The sequence below is a fragment of the Dreissena polymorpha genome, chromosome 2, assembly GCF_020536995.1.
Source record: "Dreissena polymorpha isolate Duluth1 chromosome 2, UMN_Dpol_1.0, whole genome shotgun sequence".
In the NCBI taxonomy this organism is placed as follows: domain Eukaryota; kingdom Metazoa; phylum Mollusca; class Bivalvia; order Myida; family Dreissenidae; genus Dreissena; species Dreissena polymorpha.
In genome coordinates this window covers 78,925,914-78,953,344 of record NC_068356.1, presented here as the reverse complement: position 1 = coordinate 78,953,344, position 27,431 = coordinate 78,925,914, and the positions used below count along the sequence as shown (strand labels likewise).

The window sequence follows — 27,431 nt, the reverse complement described above, 5'->3', positions numbered from 1 at the left end:
TATAGTGCAATTCTTGTCCGGGCTATTTCTCAGCAACTGATGACCGAAATTCAATGAACCTTTATGGAAAGCTTCACTACCAAGAGGAGATGTGCATATTATCAGGCGGTTCTGGTCGGATGATTTTCACAAAGTTATTGCCGTTTGAAATTTTATTTAAAAAAAATCTTGTCCCCCCAACTACTGTGCCCTCAAGACGTTTCCTTTTATTTGAATATATAGTGCAATATTGTGACAAAAAAAAACTTTGGGGAGCATCACCCGTCTCCGATGGTTTCTTGTTTTATATCTTTCTAGGTACATGGATCAAACAATCTTAGAGCTTGTGAGTAACACAACATACATGTACCATAGAAGTTCAAGATCAGAAAGTAATGCTTAGACAACCTGTAAAGGAACTGTTTATCAATCAACGTGAAGGTGAAGCAGAAGCACATTACACCATGGAACCATTTGATAAGTATACAGATACACATTTCTATGGCTCTGTTGAACAGTCTAATGAAACTGTGCAAAATGCTACAGAAATTGCTGTAGATGACAGTATTACCTGTACTAGTATTCATTTTGAAGATTCAAGAATGTTTAGACCAACATTGCTAGCTCTAAAAAAGGAATCAAATCATGAAGTAAATCTTCACTCTGAACAACATAATGACTTAACTTCAGAAAAGACAAAAAACAGTACGCAAGAGCATGTGCTGGTAAAGTTAATTGAAGAAGACAAATTAGATGTTTATGTCCACACAAATGTTGCTAATTCAGCAGAAATTGACCCTTGCTGTTCCTCAAAGCAAATGGATGAAAGGTTACTAAATGAACACACTGAAGGAGTTGACAAAAACATGCTTGAGGCTTCTGCAATTTATGGAAATGACAAATCTGCAATTGCTAAAATGGGAGAAGCCACAATTTTTCCAATTGCAATATTAGAAAGCAGACAGGCTGAAAAGCGAACAACTTCTTCTGAAAGATCATTGATATTACCCATCTCTTATATTTCTGACGAGGAGGAAAATTCTGGCAAGAAATCTAAACGCGTTTGCCAAGAACATCATTGCAAAAATTACCATACCAAATGTTCTTTGATTTGTGACTCTTTTAAAACTGGGGAGAGTGAAAGAATAGTGACCAAAGTGGAGGAAAAAAAGTTGTCATGGCCTAATGACATGCTTGCTGGGGAAGTACAGGCTATGGCTGAAACCCAGTATCAAAAAGAGAGAACAATGGAGGATATTGAGAGAGGAATTTCTGGCAATGTAGTGGAGCATAATTTGGATGATAATGATGAAAGGCAAAAGCAAAGTGTTCAAAATATGCCTATGGATACATCAGAGTTTAACAATTGCAGAAGAAGTGTTTGTGATGAGATTGAAGAAGAGTTTTCAGGGGCAGAGTGTGATATGTATGTTGATTTAGATGTACTAAAAAACTGTGGTAGTGGCACTATGTGTAGTGATGATGATCTTGGACAAACTTTTGCCAATTTTTATGATGGAATTACAGCTGCTGAACCTTCAGATGAGGCAGTATTAACTTTAACAGACTCCTCTTCCTTTCAGCATACTGAACATGCCAAAATTAAATGTGAGATATCTGATACAGAACCCAAATCCGGGTCTGGAAATATATTACTTACTGATTCTGGATTTATTGAAATATATTCCAGCTCACCAAGTAATGACAGTTTAGAGATAAGTTCAAACGCGTGTCAAAATCAAACAAGTGTTGGTGAAATTGTTAACCCTGACTGCACAAATAGCGATTATGGAATTGAAGAGTCATGTTCTAGTTATAAGAATGATTCAAAAAGTGTGGGATTAGCACATATTGGTCGACTATCATGTAATGACCCCACCTCGAGTGCTCACTATTGTAAAAATGATGAGTCTACGGAATGTGAGGGTAACATAAATGCACACATAATTGGCCTACACTACCCCCTGCTGATTCAGATCTTATCGCACCTTAGTGTCTATACTTTGTTAAGAGTGGTGCCCCGCGTTTGTCGGTTCTGGAACCAGGCATCAAGGGATCGCGACCTCTGGGTCAATATAAACATCCGTAACCAGCTACGACTTGATGATGGCGATTTGATACAGGTACAAAATATTGTCTTAGTAAAACCACTAACTGCGGTTTGACATCATTTCACAGTTTGTTATTTTGCTTGTTTGAATCTTTGCTTTCATGCTCAGGCCGGAACATTTTATTACTTTGATTAATATTTGTTCATTCTAATATTAGACATAACTAGGGTACATGTATGTGTATTAAACAAACAAAAAAACAACAACAACAATTGAAGTGTTTAGCTTTGCACAAACAGCATGACAGGGCTTTTTCATCAGGAAATTGGGAAGAGGCCCAAGCCTTTCAAATTGGGAATTTCATGCGCGATAACTGCTCATTTTGCAAAGACAGTCCTTGCTTTAAAAAGTTTTTGAAACAGGGTCTTTTTCATTGTGCAGCCGTATTGAAATGACACATTGTGGTGCATTCTTAATCATATTAGAGCTCATTGCTTTCAATTTGGGAGATGCCCAATATGTCTAAAAAAAAATTAATTTTTTTTTTTACAATTTGGGAAATTCCTCTATCAATTTTGGGAAAAAATGACCTTATTTTCAATTGGGAAGTAGCCGAATTTCGGCCTCTGTTGTATAAGGGTGAAAAGCCCTGCATGATTAACAAGCACACACCGGGTAAGCAAGAAATGTATTATAAAATGATAAGTGAGAGTTAGACAAATACTTTTCAAAGCCAATTTAAATGTGGCTGTAAACTTAAACAGCAACAATTAAATGTAACAGTTTTGTATACAAAAACAAACATTTAATATTTTAGTAGGAAAACATCTTGCAATTTTGCCCTTTTTGAATGGTTGCTGTCAAGAAGTAATAACAGTAACACAATTTAACGTCTCTGCTTAAAAATGAAAATGGGAAAAAAATCATATTTTAAAATTTTGTTGATTTCAGTTACTGTCCAGGACGGCTGGTCACACTCGGCATCTCAATGTGTCTGACTGTCGCTTGCTGTCAGACGTGGCAGTGCAGCATGTGTTGTCCACCAATCCAGCACTTGTCACCCTTAAACTGATCAGGTGGGTGTTGGATAGGTAGTCAGTCGAAGATGGGTATGTGTCAACCACAATCGATATGGGAAGATCTGAGTACATGTTAACTATAATACAAGTTGACCTGTTCACCATATATAGCAGAGGCTGATAAAAGCATCTTTCCAATGAAATATTTCTTTCAAATCATGCAGACTACTTAAAGCAAAACTGACACCAGCCTTTTCTTTTCCCAAAGCAGCTATTTATCCCCACGCTTTTTGAAAAAAAGGTGGAATTTTGAAATTTGGAATTTTGATCTGACCCCTGGGTCAAAAGTTATAGCGGTTGGGGTGGGGCCGCGTCAGAAATTATCACTCATTTTTTTAGGTTATTTTACATTTACTTCTTTATTTCTACACCGATTCACTTCAAATTGATACTGGACCTCTCTTATGACAATACGGTCAATCTCAACCATGCATGGCCCCATTCCCAACCCTGGGGCGCCCCGCCCACATAGGCCACACCCACCAAAAATTTCCATTTACTATATTTTTTTCATTTCTACACGGATTCACTTCAAATTGATACTGAACTTTTGTTATGACATTAGGGTTAATCTCAACTATGCATGGCCCCAATCCCAACCCTGGGGCGCCCGCCCACATAGGCCACACCCACCAAAAAATTCCATTTACTATAATTTTTTCATTTCTACACGGATTCACTTCAAATTGATACTGAACTTCTCTTATGACATTAGGGTCAATCTCAACTATGCATGGCCCCATAACCAACCCTGGGGCCCCGCCCACATAGACCACACCCACCCAAAATTGCCTTTACTATAATTTCTTCATTTCTACACCGATTCACTTCAAATTGATATTGAACTTCTCTTATGACAATACAGTCAATCTCAACTATGCATGGCCCCATTACCAACCCTGGGGCGCCCTGCCCACATAGACCACACCCACCCAAAATTGCCTTTTACTATAATTTCTTCATTTCTACACCGATTCACTTCAAATTGATACTGAACCCCTCTTATGACAATACGGTCAATCTCAACTATGCATGGCCCCATTACCAACCCTGGGGCCCCGCCCACATAGACCACACCCACCCAAAATTGCCTTTTACTATAATTTCTTCATTTCTACACCGATTCACTTCAAATTGATACTGAACTTCTCTTATGACAATACGGTCAATCTCAACTATGCATGGCACAATTACCAACCCTGGGGCGCCCTGCCCACATATGTCACACCCACCCAAAATTGCCTTTTACTATAACTTCTTCATTTCTACACCAATTCACTTCTAATTGATGATGAACTTCTCTTATGACAATATGGTCAATCTCAGCTATGCATGGCCCCATTACCAACCCTGGGGCACACCTAGGTCAAACATTCGGCGTGGGGATACGCGTCGGCCTCTGCCGCGCCATTTCTAGTTAAGTGATAATTTGTCCCAATACCGGTATGCTAGGGCCTCTTCCCAATAAGAAGAGAAAAAAACCTGATCAGGTATTTTTATGTCCCCAGTAGGGTGGCATATAGCAGTTGAACTGTCCATCAGTCAGTCAGTATGTCAGTCCGTCCGTCCGAAAACTTGAATGGTCTTAACTTTTTCAATATTTAACATAGCAACTTGATATTTGGCATGCATGTGCATTTAATGGAGCTGCACATTTTGAGTGGTGAAAGGTGAAGGTCAAGGTCATCCTTCAAGGTCAAATGTCTAAAATATGGCATCTGTTCGTCCGTCCGAAAACTTTAACATTTGCCATAACTTTTTCACTATTGAAGACAGCAACTTCATATTTGGCATGCATGTGTATCTCCTGGAGCTGAACATTTTGAGTGGTGAAAGGTGAAGGTCAAGGTCATCCTTCAAGGTCAAATGGGCCATAACTTTTTAAATATTTAAGATAGCAAATTGATATTTGGCATGCACGTGTATCTCATGGAGCTGCACATTTTGAGTGATGAAAGGTCAAGGTCATCCTTCAAGGTCAAAGGTCAAATTTTGCAATATTTAAGATAGCAACTAGATATTTAAAATGCATGCGTATCTCATAGAGCTGCACATTTTTGAGTGGTGAAAGGTCAAGGTCATCCTTCAAGGTCAAGGTCAAATGTCAAATTTTGCAATATTGAAGATAGCAAATCCATATTTGGCATTCATGGGTATCTCACGGAGTTACACATTTTGAGTGGTGAAAGGTCAAGGTCATCCTTCAAGGTCAAAGGTCAAATTTATGGCTTAAAAGCGGCGCAATAGGGGGCATTGTGTTTCTGACAAACACATCTCTTGTTCTGTACATGGTTAAAAATTGTGTATTTCCATATTTTGCCACAAGTTTTATTATGCCCCCGGTAGGGTGGCATATAGCAGTTGAACTGTCCGTCTGTCTGTCCGTCCGTCCGAAAACTTTAACATTGGCCATAAGTTTTGCAATATTGAAGATAGCAACTTGATATTTGGCATGCATGTGTATCTAATGAAGCTGCACATTTTGAGTGGTGAAAGGTCAAGGTCAAAGTAAAAAAATACAATCCAAGGGAAGTAATAAGCTTTAAAAGGGAGATAACTTCTAAACCTGCCAAATGATATATTGAAATTTTATTTCAAAGTGGCGCAATAGGGGGCATTGTGTTTTTGACAAACACATCTCTTGTTAACCCTAAAATATAAAATTGTTTTGCAAGGAATAACTTACGGAGGTATTGAAGTGATTTTTTCATATAGATTGCTTTATAAGCAGACCTAGCATGGGAGTCCATTTGTAGCCAGTGGAGTGAAGCCCAATGTTAAAGTAGACAAAACAATTTCTGAATTACTACTTAAATATGAATGGAGATATTTATACCCCCATTACCATTGGTAATGGGGGCTATATAGGAGTCACTTTGTCGGTCTGTCCGTCTGTCCCGAAATTTCATCCAATCTTCACCAAACTTTGTCAGAAGTTGTATCTAGATGATGTCTAGGTAACATTTGAATATGGGTCATGCCGGGTCAAAAACAAGGTCACGGGGTCAATAAGTGCGTTTTTAACCGAAAGTTTGTCTGGACCATAACTATGTCATTTATCATTAGATTTTAAAATGACTTGGTACATTTGTTCACCATCATTGGACGGTGTGTCGCACGAAAGAATTACGTCGATATATCCAAGGTCAAGGTCACACTTGGAGTTCAAAGGTCAAATGCTTGTCCGGGCCATAACTTTGTCATTTATTGTGAGATTTTAAAATCATTTTGCAAATTTGTTCACCATCATTGGACGGTGTGTTGCGCGAAAGAATTACGTCGATATCTCCAAGGTCAGGGTCACACTTTGAGTTCAAAGGTCAAACATGAGCTTGTCCGGGCCATAACTATGTCATTCATTGTGAGATTTTAAAATCATTTGGCACATTTGTTCACCATCATTGGACGGTGTGTTGCGCGAAAGAATTACATTGATATCTCCAAGGTCAAGGTCACAGTTAAAGTTTAAAGGTCAAAAATGGCCATAAATGAGCTTGTCTGGGCCATAACTATGTCGTTCGTTGTTAGATTTAAAAATCATTTGGCAAATTTGTTCACCATCATTTGACGGTGTGTCGCCCGAAAGAATTATGTCGATATCTCCAAGGTCAAGGTCACACTTTGAGTTCAAAGGTCATAAATGGCCGTAAATGATCTTGTCCGGGCCATAACTATGTCGTTCATTGCGAGATTTAAAAATCATTTGGCACAAATGTTAACCATCATTGGACGGTGTCGCGCGAAAGAATTACGTCGATATCTTCAAGGTCAAGGTCACACTTTGAGTTCAAAGGTCAAAAATGGCCATAAATGAGCTTGTCCGGGCCATAACTATGTCTTTCATTGTGATATTTAAAAATCATTTGGCACATATGTTCACCATCATTGGACAGTGTGTTGCGCGAAAGAATTACGTTGATATCTCCAAGGTCAAGGTCACACTTTGAGTTCAAAGGTCAAAAATGACCATAATTGAGCTTGTCTGGGCCATAACTATGTCATTCATTGTGATATTTTAAAATGACCCTGTACATTAATTTTGTTCACAGGCATTGGACGACGTGTCATGTGAAAGAATCCAAGAGTTCAAATGTCAAAATGGCTATAAATGATAATGGCATAATAATTCTTAAAAATTGCCATAAATTAGATTCTCTTGTTTTGTGAAGACAGCATGCAAAATAGTCTGCGTCAATGCGGCACATGGGGGTATACGTCACGTCTGTGACAAAGCTTTAGTTTACATATGCTTTTGTTTTCAATTGGGAACAGCTAGGTCAAGATCAAGGTCCCTGACTGTTTCTTAAAATAGACAAAAAGCATCCCTATAGCTTGAGTTTTACCAGGGTATTATTCTGAAAGTTTGTGTGTTGGCAGCTTACATGTAGACCTTGTTTGGGCTTAACAGTTATTTATATTTTAATAATAACAAGCAAATTTGTTGAATTGATATCTCCCGCCAAATTAATTTGTTAATGGATAAGTGCAAATCCCTTGATATACAGTATAATCATTAAGTGTAGGGTAATAATCAATAGATAATAATTAAGTGAAGGAAATTGTTTTTTTTTGAATTGCAATTCTCCTCATTGATATCTACACACCCATGAAGTTTCATGTTGAAATAATGTAGCAAATCTGAGATATAGCATTGAAAAGTTGCATCCTTCAAAAACAACAAAGGGCAATAACTCTTATTTAAGAAATTGATTTCTACACACCCAAGAGGTTTCATGTTGAAATGCTGTATCGTATCTACGATATAGCCCTGATAAGTAACATCATACAAAAAACAAAGGACAATAACTCTTACTTACGAAAATGAAGGGTTATGGTTCTTGTGAATGGCACTTTTTCTCATTGATATCCATACACATATGAAGTTCATGTACATATATATGTAGCCCTAAAAAGTTTTGTGACAGACGGACTGACTGACTAAAGGACTGACAAACTTACATATAACGCCAAATTTTATTTCTATATTCTCCGCCTTTGGCTGGGGATAACTAAAACATCTGTTGAAGGTTAAGATATCTTTATTTTAGGTGTTACAATCTTACGGATGAGGCTTTCAATGTGACACAAAACACCCACCACACAGGTTTGAAGAATGTGTATCTGGATGGATGTAGTCGCTTAACAGATACTGCTGTTGAGAGGGTAAGTCATAAGGTCCCATTTGTGATACATATAAAGGTCTCACTTGTTATTAAATAAAGTAGATTAACCAAGTGTGACTTGTTTCAGGTCAGAAGTGGTATATATACAGTTATTGAGAGTAATATGTATTAGGCCTCAGATGTGGTATGTTTTTCTAGTCTTAAATGTGTCCCATTGTGATATGCGGTCAGGTCATCAATGTTTTCACGTCTACAGTGTGATATGTTTACAGATAATGAGTGTGATATGTTTTTAATCTTTAGTGACAAGTGTAATATATTTTCAGTTCTACCTTAATTTATTTTTAGGTCTCAAACCTGTTCCCCAACCTTGAGTGTCTTCACCTGAACCAGTGCACAAAGGTCACGGACGAAGCAATTAAACTGCTGGCCAACAACTGTCCTCGACTGACAGTACTCCAGTTGGATCACTGCTTACTGGTACAAATACATGTATATCATACAGTAATTGTTCTAATCAAATATTCTTTAAGCCATCATAAAAACATGTTAAATGGACATATCTTTGACTTGTATGGTATTATATTTTAACATAATAGATGATACTTTGATAAGTACCAGTGTTAATGAGTCTCATCAACATAAAGATCTCTGTTTAATGTTCAGTACAATACATATTTTTATGCCCCCTTTCGAAGAAAAGGGGGCATAAAGTGATCGGACTGTCTGTCTGTCCGTCTTTCTGTCACACTTTGCGTTTAGGTTTCGAAAAATGCTCATAACTTCTATGTCTCTTGAGATATAACCTTCATATTTGGTATGCATGTGTATATGGACAAGGCCTTTCCATACCCTCAAAAAATTTTACCCCTGTGACCTTGACCTTGAACTAAGGGTCCGCATTTAGGTTTCTAAATCTGCGTTTAGGTTTCAAAAAAAGCTCATAACTTCTATGTCCCTTGAGATATAACCTTCATATTTGGTATGCATGTGTATATGGACAAGGCCTTTCCATACGCACACAAATATTAACCCCTGTGACCTTGACCTTGACCTTGAACTTAGGGTCCCCATTTAGGTTTCGAAATCTGCATTTAGGTTTCGAAAAATGCTCATAACTTCTATGTCCCTTGAGATATAACCTTCATATTTGGTATGCATGTGTATATGGACAAGGCCTTTCCATACGCACAAAATTGTTTACCCCTGTGACCTTGACCTTGAACTTAGGGTCCGCGTTTAGGTTTCGAAATCTGCGTTTAGGTTTTAAAAAATGCTCATAACTTCTATGTCCCTTGAGATATAACCTTCATATTTGGTATGCATGTGTATTGTGACAAGGCCTTTCCATACGCACACAAATTTTTACCCCTGTGACCTTGACCTTGAACTTAGGGTCCGCGTTTAGGTTTCGAAATCTGCGTTTAGGTTTCCCAAAAAGCACATAACTTCTATCAAGCCTTTATAGGGGGAATAAGTCATCCTATGGTGACAGCTCTTGTTTTAGTAATTACTTGGCAAAAGTGATTTGCATGATGCTACTGAGTAATGGGAACCTTTCCATAGGTTTGAGGTCAAGGTCACACTTGAAGGTCAAAACTCAAATTTAGGTGACTAATACATGTGCTTACACTTTGCCCAGCATGGATCAATTTTTGGCTCGGCTGTTTTCGGAGAAAACCTGATGTATTGTCATAGCCAGCTCATCGTCTGCCGTCCGCGTCATGCTAAAACCTTGACATTTGTCTCTAAAATCAAAGTGCTTCCACCTACAACTTTAAAACTTCATGTGTAGCTGCACCTTGTTAATTTCTACACACCACACCCATTTTGGGGTCACAAGATCAAAGGTCAAGGTCACTGTGACCTCTAAAAAAAAAATTCTGACAAGCTTTCATTTATTTAAAACTGCACCTGCAGCGGAGCGTTGGAACCAGCGGTGCTCTTGTTATATAAGGAGTGACAAGAATTTTGCAATATCATGTAACACGTTGCCCAATCTAGCACATAAATTTGTCCAGCATGGATGGATTTTCAAATAAATAAGTATATCCGAATTTTAAATAAACTTTGTTGAAGTAATAAGCAGGGTGTGACAGAGAGTCACAAGCACACAAGAACTACTTCCCTATGCCTAAGGTTAAGAACGGGTTTCACTCAAAACAAGTTGTTGCCACTAAAATGTGTTGCTTGAAATAAGTTTAAGCCTATGTTTGACCGTTATAATAATATTAACAAGAACATGAATTATCTTGACATGTGTAAAGTCTAAACAAACATCATTGTCACCATGAAAAAGCATTAACTCCATTTTGGTGATCAAAATGTAACATTTTAATTGTGAACTATTGTTAATAATAGGATATGTTTATTTTAAAAGACACTTTATTTAAATTCATTAACTAATGTCAACCTTGTTGACAGTTGTATTGGATCCCTAAAATACATGACAAAATCAAAATAACACTTTACTAGCAGAGTGCTAAATCCTCCTTCCAAGCAAGGTATTTATTTGTTGAGGTAATAAGTGTCTGCCCCTAGTCATGTTACAATTATCAGAGTTCAGATATCAAATCCAGTTGTACATAGGGTTTTCCATTCTGTAATAAAGCCTCGTTTTGGAATAAAAGGAACTGGCATTTCTGCATCAAAAAAGATGCTCAATTAAAAAAAATAATTATATACGCCAGTAATGCACCAAAGAAAATTTCTTGTCATATAGATTAGCACAATCTACAATTAAGGAGTCAGCAATAAAATTCGCCACTTTGAAAAATGGCTACCCTCAAGATCAACTGGCGAAACCCTTGGGTTGAGGTCACAGTTTTAGGTCATATGTCAAATATTAGAACAGCCCATAACATTTTGACCTTCATGTAACTTTGTCCAGTATTGATGGATTGATACATTTTTTGGGAGAAGTGACATATATTGTATGACAGAAATTAGCAGGCCCTACATAACGGTCAAAATTCAATATCAAAGGTCAAGATATTGTATTGAACATAACAATGTTTTTGCAATAAATTGGCAGAAGTTAAAAACAGAGTTAGACGATGATAACAAAGTCAGATAACAATGTTCTTAGGTTCCTATGTTAAAGGTCAAAATAAAACGTTAAAGATATCATGATTAACATGAATTTAGACGTTGTTCAATCTTACTTGAAACTACGCTTTATTTACGGTTGATCTTCGTGATGATATTACTCTTGATCCCTGTGGGATAAAGTCCTTATTTCTGAACAATTTTGCTTGAAAATAATTTCTGTAAATGTGTTTTGTTTCTAAGGTGACAGATGCTGGTCTTGCCCATATAGCGAAACAGTGTCACAACATGCAGAACATGAATTTGATGTCATGTGGGATCACAGATGACTGTGGGATACACATTGCCAAGGTTAGAAAGATGTCTGTGTAACCAACACAATATTTATTGTGAAAACATGACAATATAAACATCAATATTTTTTTAACTACAAGAAATATCAAGTCTGGAGTTTTCTACTGTTTTTGTGGGTCAGAATATCAGACTTTTCCAAAAGCAAAATGTAGCAATGCTTCTTAATTCTTAGGAAATAATCCCTTTCCTAATTAATTAAACAGGAAAAGTTTATCAACTAAAATAATTGTATCGTTCCATGTAATTTATGAAGTTAAATATATGGCAAAAAACATAGTGAGATAAAAGATGTGAATAATTATAAATCTACAGTTTTATATGATATTTATTAACGCACTGGAACATTGTAGAATACTAAATTCTCATTTGTAGCAAAAAGTCAGAAAAAAACTGGTATTTAGAAGAGCTGTAACAATTCGGTTTGATGCATTGAAAAACAGGTTCAACGCCGCCGATTTGATTTCAATACGAAAACGGCCAATTTTGATTCAATTCTCTGCAATCCCGATTGATCTGCATTGAAACCTTACTTTCCAAATCCGTCGTCTAAACATTCTTTTCATTTGTAATACTTCTTGTGATTGGTCAATAACCAATATGGCATCCAATGAATGAATAAATAATATGCTGAGCATTACATTAGCCGGTAAAATGGCTTCTTCAAACACGCCGAAAGACCCACTGTCAAAATTAAAGTACGGGAACATTTCGGGTTTCACAAAGGTTTTGATAAAAAGGAAACTTGCAAAACGTGTTTTGTCGACGTAAGTAACCCATATGGTTTGTTTACTAAACTGTGTGCATTCTGTTAAGAAGTCAACTGGAAGTTGTTTATCTATTTACATGTTTTTATGCCCCCTTTCAAAGAAAAGGGGGCATATAGTGATCGGACTTTACGTCTGTCTGTCCGTCTTTCCGTCACACTTTGCGTTTAGGTTTTGAAAAATGCTCATAACTTCTATGTCCCTTGAGATATAACCTTCATATTTGGTATGCATGTGTATATGGACAAGGCCTTTCCGTACGCACAAAAAAATTTACCCCTGTGACCTTGACCTTGAAGTTAGGGTCCGTGTTTAGGTTTCGAAAACTGCATTTAGGTTTCGAAAAATGCTCATAACTTCTATGTCCCTTGAGATATAACCTTCATATTTGGTATGCATGTGTATATGGACAAGGCCTTTCCATACGCACACAAATTTTTACCCCTGTGACCTTGACCTTGAACTTAAGGTCCCCGTTTAGGTTTCGAAATCTGCGTTTAGGTTTCGAAAAAAGCTCATAACTTCTATCAAGCGTTTATAGGGGGCATAAGTCATCCTATGGTGACAGCTCTTGTTTGTGTGTTTTTTTCTGTTAAACACATGTGATACATTGTTCATTTTATGTTATTTAAGAATAACTCAACAGGAAGTTTTGTTCCATAAATTTGTTTCTTATAAAACAATGTTGCGTTTTTAAATTTTATTTAAAAAATTAAACACTTTAAATGTACAACATAATAAGTTCATAACAAATACCAAACATATTAATTCATGCTCTGGACAAATCAAACATGAAATAGTTTGCAAAATAAGCAACAAATAGTTTAATTTGAATTGAATCGAAAATAATCGAATCGGAACATTTGGTTACGAAATCCAATCAAATCCAATCGATGGGTGAATCGTTACCGCTCTAATATTTAGTCATGTTATATTACCATTTCAGAAGCAAAGTGAAAATGGCTGTATGCAACCAGCATAAAACCAGAACAGTCTGTGAGATACTCGCAGTTGGTTCAGGTTTTATGCTATTTGCAGTTGGTTCAGGTTTTATGCTATTTGCAGCTCATTGGTTATTTAGGCTTGGACATAAAGCCTTTTAAAGTTGAATATATAAAAAAAAGTTCTTAAATTTAGTACGATGTTCTACAAGATTGCAAATGTGTCAAAATTGGTATCTCAGCAGTAAAGGGTTAAGTCATGTTATATTACATTTCAGATTATGACTCTGACCCACCTTGACCTGTCCAATCTCCCGAGAATCTCGCCGGGGACAGTGGTGTTCATAGCCCGGCACTGCAGCCTCATCCAGTGCCTGAACGTGTCCCTGAACATGGCGATAGGTGATCAATGTGTAGAACAGGTCGTCATTGCCCTTCCGCGACTGAAGCGTCTGTATTGCGTCTGCTGTTCCATTTCAGATGCAGGTGAGTAGTGGATATTTATTGAGGAATGAGCGGTAAAGTATTGTATCTTGTGTAGATAATTTAAAGAGGTACCATGGTTTCATGCTTAGCCCTTCAATTGTAGTATAAAGGCACAGCTGTGGATGTATAAATTATTGAACTTGTATAATCATAAGATAAATTGCCATGTTATGATGTTTTAAATTTCAATTTGTAGAAAATTAATCTATGTTGTTAAGTATCACATACTTTTATAAGATTTTACAGTAATTGTACCACTCATTTCGCATTAAATGTGTGTGCAAACCACTCGTTTGTTACAAAAAGAAACAGGAAAAACTTAGGATTTCATTTAAATCTTATTGGCCAACCTTTATGCAAATATCGGATGCTTAAATGTTTACAAATTTCAGCTTAATATATTTAGGGACTTCAGTGGCTTTCCATGTATGTCCTGTGGCAGACAAAGATCAAGGTGGACCAACTATTTGGAATCTGTGTTTTAATGTCATAAATACTTACCTGCTATCTATAGCTTTTGCGTCCGAAGGTTGGTTATATCATCCGGAAAATTTCTGGAGCCACCAACCTGTGTCCGTACTTTAGACTAGAGCGGAACATAGTGTAATGCAACCTAGCAAAAAGTGACACCCTACCTTCAGTCTTCTTCTGGATGAGTGAAGTAACGGACACGCCGTTTTGATGTCTCAGTTCTGATAATTGGGTTTAATTTTGCCTTATAGCCAGTGTGTTATTAAGCGGCCACGTGACTTAATCCTTTACATAGTAAACTGTGAAAATGTCAATCAATGCCATGTATTTGTTTAGACAAGTTTTATTATTTGTCTAACAAATTATTATCGGTGTTATTTTTGATTATTATATTAAACTTATGTTTAATTTTTGCCTTATTGACAGTGTGTTTTCAAGCTTCCATGGCATGTGGCTGTATCGTAATAAATTTAAATCGTCGTTTAAGGTTACTATTATCATATGCCTGCATTAAAAATGATAAAGCAACACAGTTTAATCATTTTTAGATCATCTATTTTTTGAAAAAAAATTATGAGCTATTGTCATCACCTTGGTGTCGGCGTCCGGTTAAGTTTTGCGTTTAGGTCCACTTTTCTTAGAAAGTATCAATGCTATAGCATTCAAACTTGGTACACTTAATTACTATCATGAGGGGACTGGGCAGGCAAAGTTAGATAACTCTGGCGTGCATTTTGACAGAATTATGTGCCCTTTTTATACTTAGAAAATTGAAAATTTTGGTTAAGTTTTGTGTTTAGGTCCATTTTATTCCTTAAGTATCAAAGCTATTGCTTTCATACTTGCAACACTTACTAACTATCATAAGGGGACTGTGCAGGCAAAGTTATGTAACTCTGACTGGCATTTTGACAGAATTATGTGCCCTTTTTATACTTAGAAAATTGAAAATTTGGTTAAGTTTTGTGTTTATGTCCACTTTATTCCTAAACTATCAAATCAATTGCTTTCATACTTGCAACACTTATTAACTATCATAAGGGGACTGTGCAGGCAAAGTTATGTAACTCTGACTGGCATTTGGACGGAATTATGGGCCCTTTATACTTAGAAAATTGAAAATTTGGTTAAGTTTTGTTTTTCGGTCCACTTTACCCCTAAAGTATAATAGATATTGCTTTCATACTTGGAACACTCGCAATCTATCATAAGGGTACAGTAAAAGGACAAGTTGCATAACTCTGGTTGTCATTTTTACGGAATTATGGCCCTTTTTTGACTTAGTAACTTTGAATATATGGTTAAATTTTGTGTTTTGATCCACTTTACTTCTAAAGAATCAAGGCTTTTGCTTTCAAACTTCAAATACTTTCATGCTATCATGAGGTTACTGTACCTGGCAAGTTGAATTTTACCTTGACCTTTGAATGACCTTGACTCTCAAGGTCAAATTATTACATTTTGCTAAAATTGCCATAACTTCTTTAATTATGATTAGATTTGATTGATACTTTGACAAAACTTCTCTTACCTGACATACCACAATAGACTCCACCCAAACCAGCCCCCGTGCCCTCCCCCCCCCCCCCGAATCCCCCCCCAATTTTTTTTGTTTGTTTAAGATCATCTCACAAATGACCACCACACCCTCACACTATACCCCCCCCACCCCACCCCCACCCCCAAATTTATTTTTTTTGAAACGGTTAAAAAACACAAATATTTATTTTTATTATTATATTTTTGAAATACCGTCCAACCATCGCACCCAAGAATCCCCTCACCCCCCCCCCCCATATTTTTTTTTTGCATTTTTTTGCATTTTTTTTCCCGCATTTTGGGAAGATAATGTAATAAATGTCCACACCCCCACATTATACACCCCTCTTCACTCCACCCCTCCCTCCTTTGTGATTGAAATTGAGAGTCCCTTCACCTTTAATAAGAAAATAGATGAGCAGTCTGCACCCGCAAGGCGGTGCTCTTGTTTTATTTGATACAAATCAACAATTAATGGAATTGTGGAAAAATAACGTTAGATATAAATGGTTATTTCTACACACTATTTGCATTGTGACAAGCGAAAACAAGATGGCGGCCGAGTCAGTTCGGTCGCTAAATAAACTGAGATGTTAATCAATACTGTGTATTTGTTTAGACAAGTTTTATTATTTGTCTAACAAATTATTATTGGTGTTATTTTCGATTATTGTATTAAACTTTTGTTTTATTTATACGGTTTTTGTGTTCATGAAACAAATAACTTAGAGAATGTTTATCATTTGCATTATGTGCAAATAGATAATTTCATGTGCCGTATAAAATCTGGTCAATGACCAGTTAATTGTTAAATATGTTTTACTCTTGTATTTCATGTACGAAGTTCGCAGAAAACAAGAAAAGCATCGTGCAAGACGTTGACCACGTGGCTTCGGCCATGCATCGGTGGACGTCAGACCATATGGCTCCCACCATACTTCAGTTTTTGCATGGTACCGGGCAAGACGTTAACCACGTGGCTCTTGCCACAACTCGGTCAATGTCAGACCATATTGCTCCCGCCATACATCGGTCTTTGCCCGGTGACGTCGACCAAGTGGCTTCGGCCAAGCGTCGGTCGACGTCAGACCATATGGCTCCCGCCATACTTCGGTCTTTACCCGGTAACGTCACCGGTCATTTTATGACCGGTCCGTTCACGGTCCCCGGTCTTTGACCGGTCCGGGCAACATAGGATCTTCCAGAGCCAGACCTTTGCTACGGAGCACCGTGCAAGACGTTGACCATGTTGCTTTGGACATGCGTCATTCGACGTCAGACCATATGGCTTCCGCCATACTTTGGTCTTTACCCGGTGACGTCACCGGTCATGTTATGACCGGTCCGTTTGCTGGGCACCAGTCATTGAACGGTCCAGTCGCCGGTCACTGGGTATTACCCGGTGACATCACCGGTCATTTTATAACCAGTCCGTTTACCGGTCTTTGGCCGGTTTGGGCACTGGGCAGGACGTCGACCATGTGGTTTTGGCCATGCGTCTCTTCGTCAGATCATATGGCTTCCGCCATACTTCGGTCTTTACCTTGTTTAATTCACCGTCATGTTATGAGTGGTCCATTCACCGGTCACCAATCCCTGGTCACCGGTCCGGCTGGACGACGGTCAGCTGTCTCCGGGTTTTACCTGTTGACGTCACCGATCATATTATGACAGATCTGTTCACTGGTATTTGACCGGTCTGGACATCAGGCAGGACAATGACCATGTGGCTTCAGCCATGCGTTGGTCAACGTCAGACCATATGATTTTCACCATACTTTGATCTTTGCCCAGTACCGGGCAAGACTTTGACCACTTGGCTCCCACCATACGTCGGTCTTTGCCCAGTGACATCAACCATGTTTCAACCATGTGTTGGTCTATGTGAGACCATATGGCTCTCGCCATATTTCGGTCTATAATCGTTTATGTCACTGGTCTGATCATTGACCGGTCTGGCCAAATCACGGGGTCCGGTTTCCAGTAGCAGGGACTGGTCACAGGCACCAGTCACCTGGTATTACCCGGTGACCTCACCGGTCATATTATGACCAATACAGTCACCGGTCATTGACCGGTCCGGTCACGGATCACCGGCTATTACCCGGTGACATAACCGGTCATATAATAACCACCTTTTTCTTTGCCTGCTTCAAACCATGAGTATTTTCTAGGTTACCTAGTTGTATACCCCCTGCTGCTACTCCATCGAGTCGAATACTTTATAGATTCAGCAGTTTCCAGGACACTTGTGCCTTTCAATAATAGAAGCTTATGAAATACCTCAATCTGGTAAACAAATTCCTTTTTCTGATTCAGCTGGCTACATACAGACTACTAGTCTTGCAGATGGTTCGGTTGAAGCGGGCTCAGAGTCTAACGTTGAGACCGAACATTACTATTTGGCCTCTATTAATCAGGTCTATAAATTAATTTTACCCGCCCCTTACCCTGTTATGGAACAGTTGGCCCGCAAAGTGAGCTCGGCAGGATTAGCGAAGCAATATCTAGTGTCAACATCCGCCTTCCAAGTGGCTCGACTACAATGTATGTTTTCCAGTCACTGGAACCCAAATAATTAGCCTGCTACATCGCCATGGTAAGCCCATAAGGACCTGACTGAGCTTAAACCGCTTATGGCGGTAAAAGCTACACCCGGCCCGACTACTGGTTTGAACCTTTCCAAACTGCGGGGTCTAGATTCTGACAATAACAAGCTTTTGCTTACTATGCCAGTTGCTTCTACCTCTATCTCAGTTCCTTACTCCATGTTGGAGAAAAGGTAACTGAGAGAGGACCAATCCATAGGTCTGCCTACCAGCTTGACTGCATGCGGCCACAACCTTGTAGATGGCTTGGGAGCTATCGGACTCAGGCCTGAGATGCTAAGGATCCGGAGGACCTCATCCTCTCTTCACTGCCTCAATTTTCTTGTTTGAACCAGGAGTGAACTCACTCAGAATTGCTCCTTTCACAGCAGATTCCCTTTTTGGAGGCAGGATACAGGCGGCAATCAGGGCTGACTGGGAAGACCAGATCTTTGCCTCTCTAACGAAAAACAACTCTGGCAAGCGCCTAGGGGCTATTTTGCTACCAGCTTCTAAGCACCCGGCGATCCCGACAGCCAAGAATACTATGAAGAACAACCTTTTTCTCTAAAAGGCCTTCTTCTATTCCACATCCGGCCTCTAACAGGCCGTCTTCCTATAACAGGTCGTCTTCCTATCGGAATCCGTCTGGAAGGTTTCTTAAATTAAGGGCAAAACCAAGCCGGATCAGAAGACTTTCAAGCCTTCGACCGTCAAGGGCAGACGTCCCTAAGGTCACTCCTAGGGTTTTCCCTCTCTACCAACACACCTCCGATGCAGGATGTACCAGTTGCAGCCATACTTCTGCACTTTGCATATCGATGGCTTATAATTAAGTGTTCAACACTTTTTCTATTCTACCGACTTTCAAGTCTGGTCGGAGTGGGGAAATTTCAGCTTGCCATGAATTTTTTTCCCCGCCCATAGTACCATGAGGCTCCGGCCACCGGTCGGTCTTTTACTGGTCCGGTCTTTCTTCTGGGACATTTTTTTCCGAAAGAATACTTCCTCTTCAGCATGCACTCTAATTTTTGTTGAAATTTATCTCGGAGCAATCCGCTTACACAGATTCTCATCCTTCCGTTTTTAGTTCCCCACATTCAGTGGTGACTAGACTAGGAGACTCTTGGCAGCAATACCGCTTCTTCCACCACAACCTTCCTTACATCTCATACAGATGCGAGCTGGGAAGGTTGGGGGCGCTTACCTGGAACTACTCAGCCTGATCATCTCAGGTATGTGGTCTCCTCAGGAGTATCACCTGCACTACAAAAATCTCGAAAAGCTAGCAGTCTTTCTAGCTGTTTCTCACATTTTCGCGACTCCTGTGTGATGGTGTCAATAGAAAACACATCAGTCGTGGTTTTCATCCAGGCACAAGGGTGTACACATGATCACCCCCTGTATCTGGAAACCAGGAACTTGCTCGTTCTTTGCAAGAACCTCAACATTTCTCTCTCGTTCAAACACATACCAGGTCGTCTCAACGCCCTGTCGGACAGTTGGTCTTGCAAACACCAGTTCCTTCTGTCAGATTGGACATTTCATCAGGAAGTGACCAACTAGATTTTTCTCCCATTCGGTTATCCACTGGTCTACCTGTTTGCGACAACCACAGACTTCATGTGTAAGTGAGTCCAGTTTACTATCCAGCAGTGTTAGCTATTGTCGCACTTTCGTCTGCTTGAGACCAACTGGACTCTTACGCCTATATATCACGTTTTTATGTCCCCCACTATAGTAGTGGGGGACATATTGTTTTTGCCCTGTCTGTTGGTCTGTTAGTCTGTTGGTTGGTTTGCGCCAACTTAAACATTTGCAATAACTTTTTCAATATTGAAGATAGGAACTTGATATTTGGCATGCATATGTATCTCATGGAGCTGCACATTTTGAGTGGTGAAAGGTCAAGGTCATCCTTCAAGGTCAAAGGTCAAATATATGGGTCAAAACGGCTCATTTAATGTACACTTTTGCAGTATTTTTAATATTCAAGATAGCAACTTGATATTTGGGATGCATGTGTATCTCATGGAGCTGCACAATTTGAGTGGTGAAAGGTCAAGGTCAAGGTCATCCTTCAAGGTCAGATGTCAAATATATGTGGCCAAAATCGCTCATTTTATGAGTACTTTTGCAATATTGAAGATAGCAACTTGATATTTGGCATGCATGTGTATCTCATGGAGCTGCACATTTTTAGTGGTGAAAGGTCAAGGTCAAGGTCATCCTTCAAGGTCAGAGGTCAAATATATGTGGCCCAAATCGCTAATTTTATGAATACTTTTGCAATATTGAAGATACATGTAGCAACTTGATATTCGGCATGCATGTGTATCTCATGGAGCTGCACATTTTTAGTGGTGAAAGGTCAAGGTCATCCTTCAAGGTCAAATATATGGGTCAAAATTGCTCATGTAATGTCACTTCTGCAATATTGAAGCTAGCAATTTTATATTTGAAATGCATGTGTATCTCATAGAGCTGCACATTTTGAATGGTGAAGGGTCAAGGTCAAGGTCATCCTACAAGGTCAAACATCATATAGGGGGACATTGTGTTTCACAAACACATCTTGTTATTCCTCTATCTTGGAGTATCAAGGTGAACTTTTGCCAAGTCCTCCTGGTCGCCCCTTGGTGGCCCAGGAGATTCTGGTTTTAACAACCTTCTCAGTCTCCTGTATGATTTTTCCAGGAAACTTACTCACAGGTCATTTTTCCTATCTCAGAGAGATAATATTTCATAAGCTCAAGACATGCTCCACTACAAGTCAGGCCATTATTTGATAATCCCTACAAAGAACGTTTTTCTGTTTGGGCTTCAACTCTCGTTGTCTCTGCAAGGAGAAAGTCCACCAGAACAGTCTACGATGCTTTCTGGAAGCTTTTCTCTGACTGTGGTATTCGAGGGCATATTGATCCTTTAAATAACTCTGTGAGATGCATAGAGGTTTTTCTTGTCTATCTTTTTGATGATAAGAAACTTTTTCCTATCTCCATAAAGAATACAGACTATGCTTCGCATAACTTGGCTTTTTGTAAGTCATCACAAGTCTATGCTGACATACCTGTTTCATGATCTAGCCATGGAACTTCAACGCTCTGTTTCTTAATGCTTAATGCTTTTGGCTTGCGTTCTTTGATCGCTTACTAGGTTCCTGATGAAACCTTCATCAGGCTTCCTAACAGTTCCTAAAACTTTAAGACCGTTTTCCTTCTTAATATGGCTTCAGCCAAACGTAAAAGTGAAATTCATGCTCTTTCTGTCGATGACGACCATCTTCATTTTGATCCGATGGCTTCGTCACTTGTTGGGTCAGCCAGGATTCCTTGCTAAATATCAACTCCCCTATATGGCTTCTAAACCCTTCAAGGTCCCAAGTTTTTTAGAACTTGGAGACATGAAGATGAAGATAGACTTCTTTGCCCAGTCAGGGCTTTGAAGTTCTATCTCAGCAGAGTAAGTTCATTCGAGGCTCTCGCTAGAGACTCTTCATTCTTTAAAGGGGGGGCGATGTGTCTGCGGCTTCTTGTTGGGTAGCCTCGATTAAGAAGGCTTACTCTTTTCTCTCTCATCTAGGGATTCATCCCTGTTTAAGAGCAGACCGCATGAATTACGAGCTCTGTCAGCTTTGTGGGTGTATATTATCACACACCACTCTCTGACGTGCTCCAACATACTTTCTGGAGGAATCCGACCACCTTCTCTTTTTATCTTCGTTCTCTGGAGTGCCAACAAATTGTAATTGTTGGGCCCCCTTGTTGTTTCACAAACGGTAGTGTCGTATACGACATAGACATACTTACTCTTTTCCGAGAAGTCAAAGTCAATACCGTACTAATGAAGATTACCTGATAACCCTAGTTATGGGTTCTGCTATCATTAGCTGATAACTCTGGATACGGGTTCTGTTGTGATGGGGATTGGGGTGCTATACGCGAACCATCCCACCGCAGCTGCAAATTCAGCTATAGATAGCAGGTAAGTATTTATGACATTAAAACAAATTTTGTAAGTAAAATTCGTTTTAATTATTAAACACTTACCTGCTATCGATGAGTCCCACCTCCCACCCCGCTCTTCGACTAATATTTTTATATTGGAAGAAGACTGAAGGTAGGGTGTCGCTTTTTGCTAGGTTGCGTTACACTATGTTTCGCTCTAGTCTAAAGTACGGACACAGGGTGGTGGCTCCAGAAATTTTCCGGATGATATAACCAACCTTCGGAAGCAGAAGCTATAGATAGCAGGTAAGTATTTAATAATTAAAATGAATTTTACTTAAAAAATGTGTTTTTGTCCCCTACCGGTGAAACTGGAGGGGACTTATGGTTTGCGCTCTGTCAGTCTGTCTGTCAGTCTGTCCGTCACACTTTTCTGGATCCTGTGATAACTTTAAAAGTTCTTCATATTTTTCATTAAAACATGGATAGATGGCAATATGGAGATTATGCATATCATTTCATTTTGTTCCTACTTCAATAATTATGGTTGCTTTGGCAACAAATATAAAAAAAAATATGATAATGGTGGAGTTTCACCGGTAGGGGACCATATTGCTTGGCAGTCTATTGTTTATTGCTGTGTCTCATTGTTGTATTGAACAATTTTATTTTCTATTTTGTCATATTAATATTAACTTAAATATGATAAAATAGAGAGGCTAAGGTAAGGCTTAGAAAAAGAAAATAGGGCGAGCTTTAGCCAGCCCTATTTTTTAGCGCACCTGAGCACAACGTGTTCATGGTGAGCTATTGTGATCGCCTTTTGTCCATCGTGCATCGTCAACATTTACCTTGTTAACACTCTAGAGGCCACATTTATTGTCTAATCTTCATGAAACTTACTCAGAACATGTGTCCCAATAATATCTTGGACGAGTTCGAAAATGGTTTCGGTTGATTGAAAAACATGGCCGCCAGGGGGCGTGGCATTTTGCTAAAGTAAAACCTTGTTAACACTCTAGAAGTCACATTTATTGTCCGATCTTCATGAAACTTTGTCAGAACATGTGTCCCAATAATATCTTGGACGAGTTTGAAAATGGTTCCGGTTGGTTGAAAAACATGGCCGCTAGGGGGCATGGCAGTTTTCCTTATATGGCTATAGTAAAACCTTGTTAACACTCTAGAAGTCACATTTTTAGTCCAATCTTCATGAAACTTTGTCAGAACATGTGTGTCAATAATTTCTTGGACGAGTTCGAAAATGGTTCCCGTTGGTTGAAAAACATGGCCGCCAGGTGGCGTGGCAGTTTTCCTTATATGGCTATAGTAAAACCTTGTTAACACTCTAGAAGTCACATTTTTAGTCCAATCTTCATGAAACTGGTCAAAACATGTGTCCCAATAATATCTTGGACGAGTTCGAAAATGGTTCCAGTTGAATGAAAACATGGCCGCCATGGGACGGGCAGTTTTTAGCTCCACTGGCCAAAGGCCAGCGGGGCTTATGTCATGGTCCTGTGTCCGTCGTGTGTGCGTCCGTGCGTGCGTGCGTTAACTTTTTCTTTAAACATCTTCTTGTCCTAAACTACTCGTCCAAATCTGATGAAATTTCTCAGGAATGTTCCTGTGGTGAACCTCTTTCAAATTTGTTCAAATTATGTCCCTTGGGTCAAATTTGACCCTGCCCCAGGGGGTCAAAAAATTGAAAATTTGCTTATATAAGGCCTATTTTGTGCAAACTTTATAAATCTTCTTGTCCATAACCATTAGGCCTAGGGCTACCAAATTTGGTATGTATTGACATCTTATAGTTCTCTACCAAGTTTGTTCAAATTATGCCCCTGGGGTCAAATTTGACCCTGCCCCGGGGGGTCAAAAAATTGAAAATTTGCTTATATAAGGCCTATTTTGTGCAAACTTTAAAAATCTTCTTGTCCGTAACCATTGGGCCTAGGGCTACCAAATTTGCTATGTAGTGACATCTTATAGTCCTCTGCCAAGTTTGTTCAAATTATGCCCCTGGGGTTAAATTTTACCCTGTCCTGGGGGGTCAAAACATTGAAAATTTGCTTATATAAGGCCTATTTGTGCAAACTTTAAAAATATTCTTGTCCATAACCCTATGGCATAGGGCTACAAAATTTGGTATGTAGTGACATCTTATTGTCCTCTACCAAGTTTGTTCAAATTATGCCCCTGGGGTCAAATTTGACCCTGCCCCGGGGGGTTAAAAAATTGAAAATTCGCTTATATAAGGCCTATTTTGTGCAAGCTTTAAAAATCTTCTTGTCCATAACCATTGGGCCTAGGGCTACTAAATTTGGTATGTAGTGACATCTTATAGTCCGCTACCAAGTTTGTTCAAATTATGCCCCTGGTGTCAAATTTGACCCTGCTCAGGGGGGGTTAAAAAAATGAAAATTTGCTTATATAAGGCCTATATTGTGCAAACTTAAAAAATCTTCTTGTCCATAACCATTTGGCCTAGGGCTACCAAATTTGCTATGTAGTGACATCTTATAGTCCTCTACCAAGTTTGTTCAAATTATGCCCCTGGGGTCAAATTTGACCCTGCCCCAGGGGGTTAAAAAATTGAAAATTTGCTTATATAAGGCCTATTTTGTGCAAACTTTAAAAATCTTCTTGTCCATAACCATTGGGCCTAGGGCTACCAAATTTTGTATGTAGTGACATCTTATTGTCCTCTATCAAGTTTGTTCAAATTATGCCCCTGGGGTCTAATTTGACCCTGCCCCGGGAGGTCAAAAAATTGAACATTTGCTTATATAAGGCCTATTTTGTGTAAACTTTAAAAATCTTCTTGTCCATAACCATTGGGCCAAGGGCTACCAAATTTGGTATGTAGTGACATCTTATAGTCCTCTACCAAGATTGTTCAAATTATGCCCCTGGGGTCAAATTTGACCCTGCCCCGGGGGGTCAAAAAATTGAAAATTTGCTAATATAAGGCCTATTTTGTGAAAACTTAAAAAATCTTCTCGTCCATAACCATTGGGCCTAGGGCTACCAAATTTGGTATGTAGTGACATCTAATAGTCCTTTACCAAGTTTGTTCAAATTATGCCCCTAGGGTCAAATTTGACCCTGCCCTGGGGGGTCAAAAAATCGAAAATTTGCTTATATAAGGCCTATTTTGTGCAAACTTTAAAAATCTTCTTGTCCATAACTGTATGGCAAAGGGCTACTAAATTTGGTATGTAATGACATCTTATAGTCCTCTACCAAGTTTGTTCAAATTAAGCCCCTGGGATCAAATTTGACCGTTCCCCAGGGGTCACAAAATTGAACATATGCTTATATTGGGCCCATTTTGTGCAAACTATAAAAATCTTGTCCATAACCATTGGGCCTATTTCTACCAAATTCGGTAGGTAGTGACATCTAATAGTTCTCTACTTAGTTTGTTCAAATTATGCCCCTAGGAACAAATTTGACCTTGCCCCAGGGGTCAAAAAAATGAACATATGCTTAAATAAGGCCTATTTTGTGCAAACTTTAAAAATCTTCTTGTTCTTAATTATAGAGCCTAGGGCTACTAAATTTGGTATGTAGTGATATCTAATAGTCCTCTACCAAATTTGTTCAAATTATTCGCCTGGGCTCAAATTTGACCCGGCCCCGGGGGTCACAAAACTGAACATATGACGTTTACCAGTGGAGATTACTGGTTTGGCTGTGACCAACAACATCAACATCTTGTAAACATGAGATAAAACCCTGTCATTTAGTGCCATTTTAGGTCAGATGGTGACTGCTTACAAAGGCATTGAAGTAAGAACATGTGTTATGAATGTTTTTCTTATAAACTGAAAAAAGTCGGGTTTTATTCAAATATGTCGAAAGTGACCATATATCCGGATGAAAATATTTTGGATGACATGTTAATTTCATGTCTTTTTTGTAGTGTTAAAACCAGTTTAATAATATATTATTGATTTTAAAAACACAACTTCCATGAACATAATTATTTCATGGAAAGTCAATATATGATACTGCACGGTAAACTCAAACTTTGTATCCAAGAGAAGGTGTTGAAATTAATGAAGTGCAATGTTCTTAACTATCGTATATGCTGTTTTTTAATAACTAATGATTCATTGTTCCATTTGTGAATAGTGACTGATCATGAATTGTTGAAATGATTGTCAATTGCTCAACAATCCATATATATTTCTGACCATTTTATAATTTTCTTAATACAAGTTATGAATTGATCTTAGAAGTCAAATGTATTACTTAATTAAATACATTTATAAATATAAAGAAATAATCTTTAGATTATCATAATATTCTCAGGCCTGTTGGTCTTAGGGATGTGTGGGTTGATGAGCAATTTCTCCTTTTATCAAAATTATTTCTACCCTACCTGATCATTTCCTTCATATTCCATTTTAATTCAATTTACGTCTGCAACCTCTTTCAAATTGGGAAAGTCCAAAATGTGTTGTTTGGTAAAGGGTTAAGGCATTTTGATTCCTATGGATCTTGTGAATCTGTTTCAAATCAAATGCGTAGATTTGATCTTCAGCATCTAAAAATATGTGAAATAGAAAGAACGACAATATCTTTTGGAGAGATAAATGTACCTATGTTATAAGCAAAGGACCTGTGCAACAATTCCCGGGCTTTTTTGTCTGTTTAGTTAACACGGTAGTAACTTTTTCCATATATAAAAATGCTCACCCTTCCAACTTTATGCGCCTAGTGGGACGAGGGATAGAAAGAGAAAGTCACATGCTTGAGTACATTTCAACCCATGCGCATTACATGTTTTTTTCGCAAAGAAAAAACAGTGGAGCGATACAGGGCCATCATGGCCCTCTTGTCTTTATTTGGCTTTATTGTATGGTAAAACCTTGTTAACACTCTAGAAGTCACATTTGTGGTCCAATGCTCATGAAACTTGGTCAGAATATTTGAACTAATAATATCTGGGCTAAGTTCAAAAATGGTTGAGATCAGTTAAAAAAACATGGCCGCAAGGGGGCGTGGCATTTTTCCTTTAATGGCTATTTACTACAAAACCTTGTTATCACT

General features: G+C 38.6%; 1 protein-coding gene across 1 annotated transcript in view; it reads left to right on the top strand.

The window, feature by feature from the left end:
- Positions 1-27,431, top strand: part of LOC127867723 (uncharacterized) — a 34,489-nt gene that overhangs the window by 2,288 nt on the left and 4,770 nt on the right. The window contains exons 2-7 of the mRNA XM_052409064.1: positions 298-2,102; positions 2,982-3,106; positions 8,158-8,272; positions 8,581-8,712; positions 11,524-11,631; positions 13,618-13,825. Of these exons, the coding sequence (XP_052265024.1) occupies positions 375-2,102; positions 2,982-3,106; positions 8,158-8,272; positions 8,581-8,712; positions 11,524-11,631; positions 13,618-13,825 (2,416 nt within the window). The 5' untranslated portion in view covers positions 298-374. The remainder of the gene's footprint in view (positions 1-297; positions 2,103-2,981; positions 3,107-8,157; positions 8,273-8,580; positions 8,713-11,523; positions 11,632-13,617; positions 13,826-27,431) is intronic.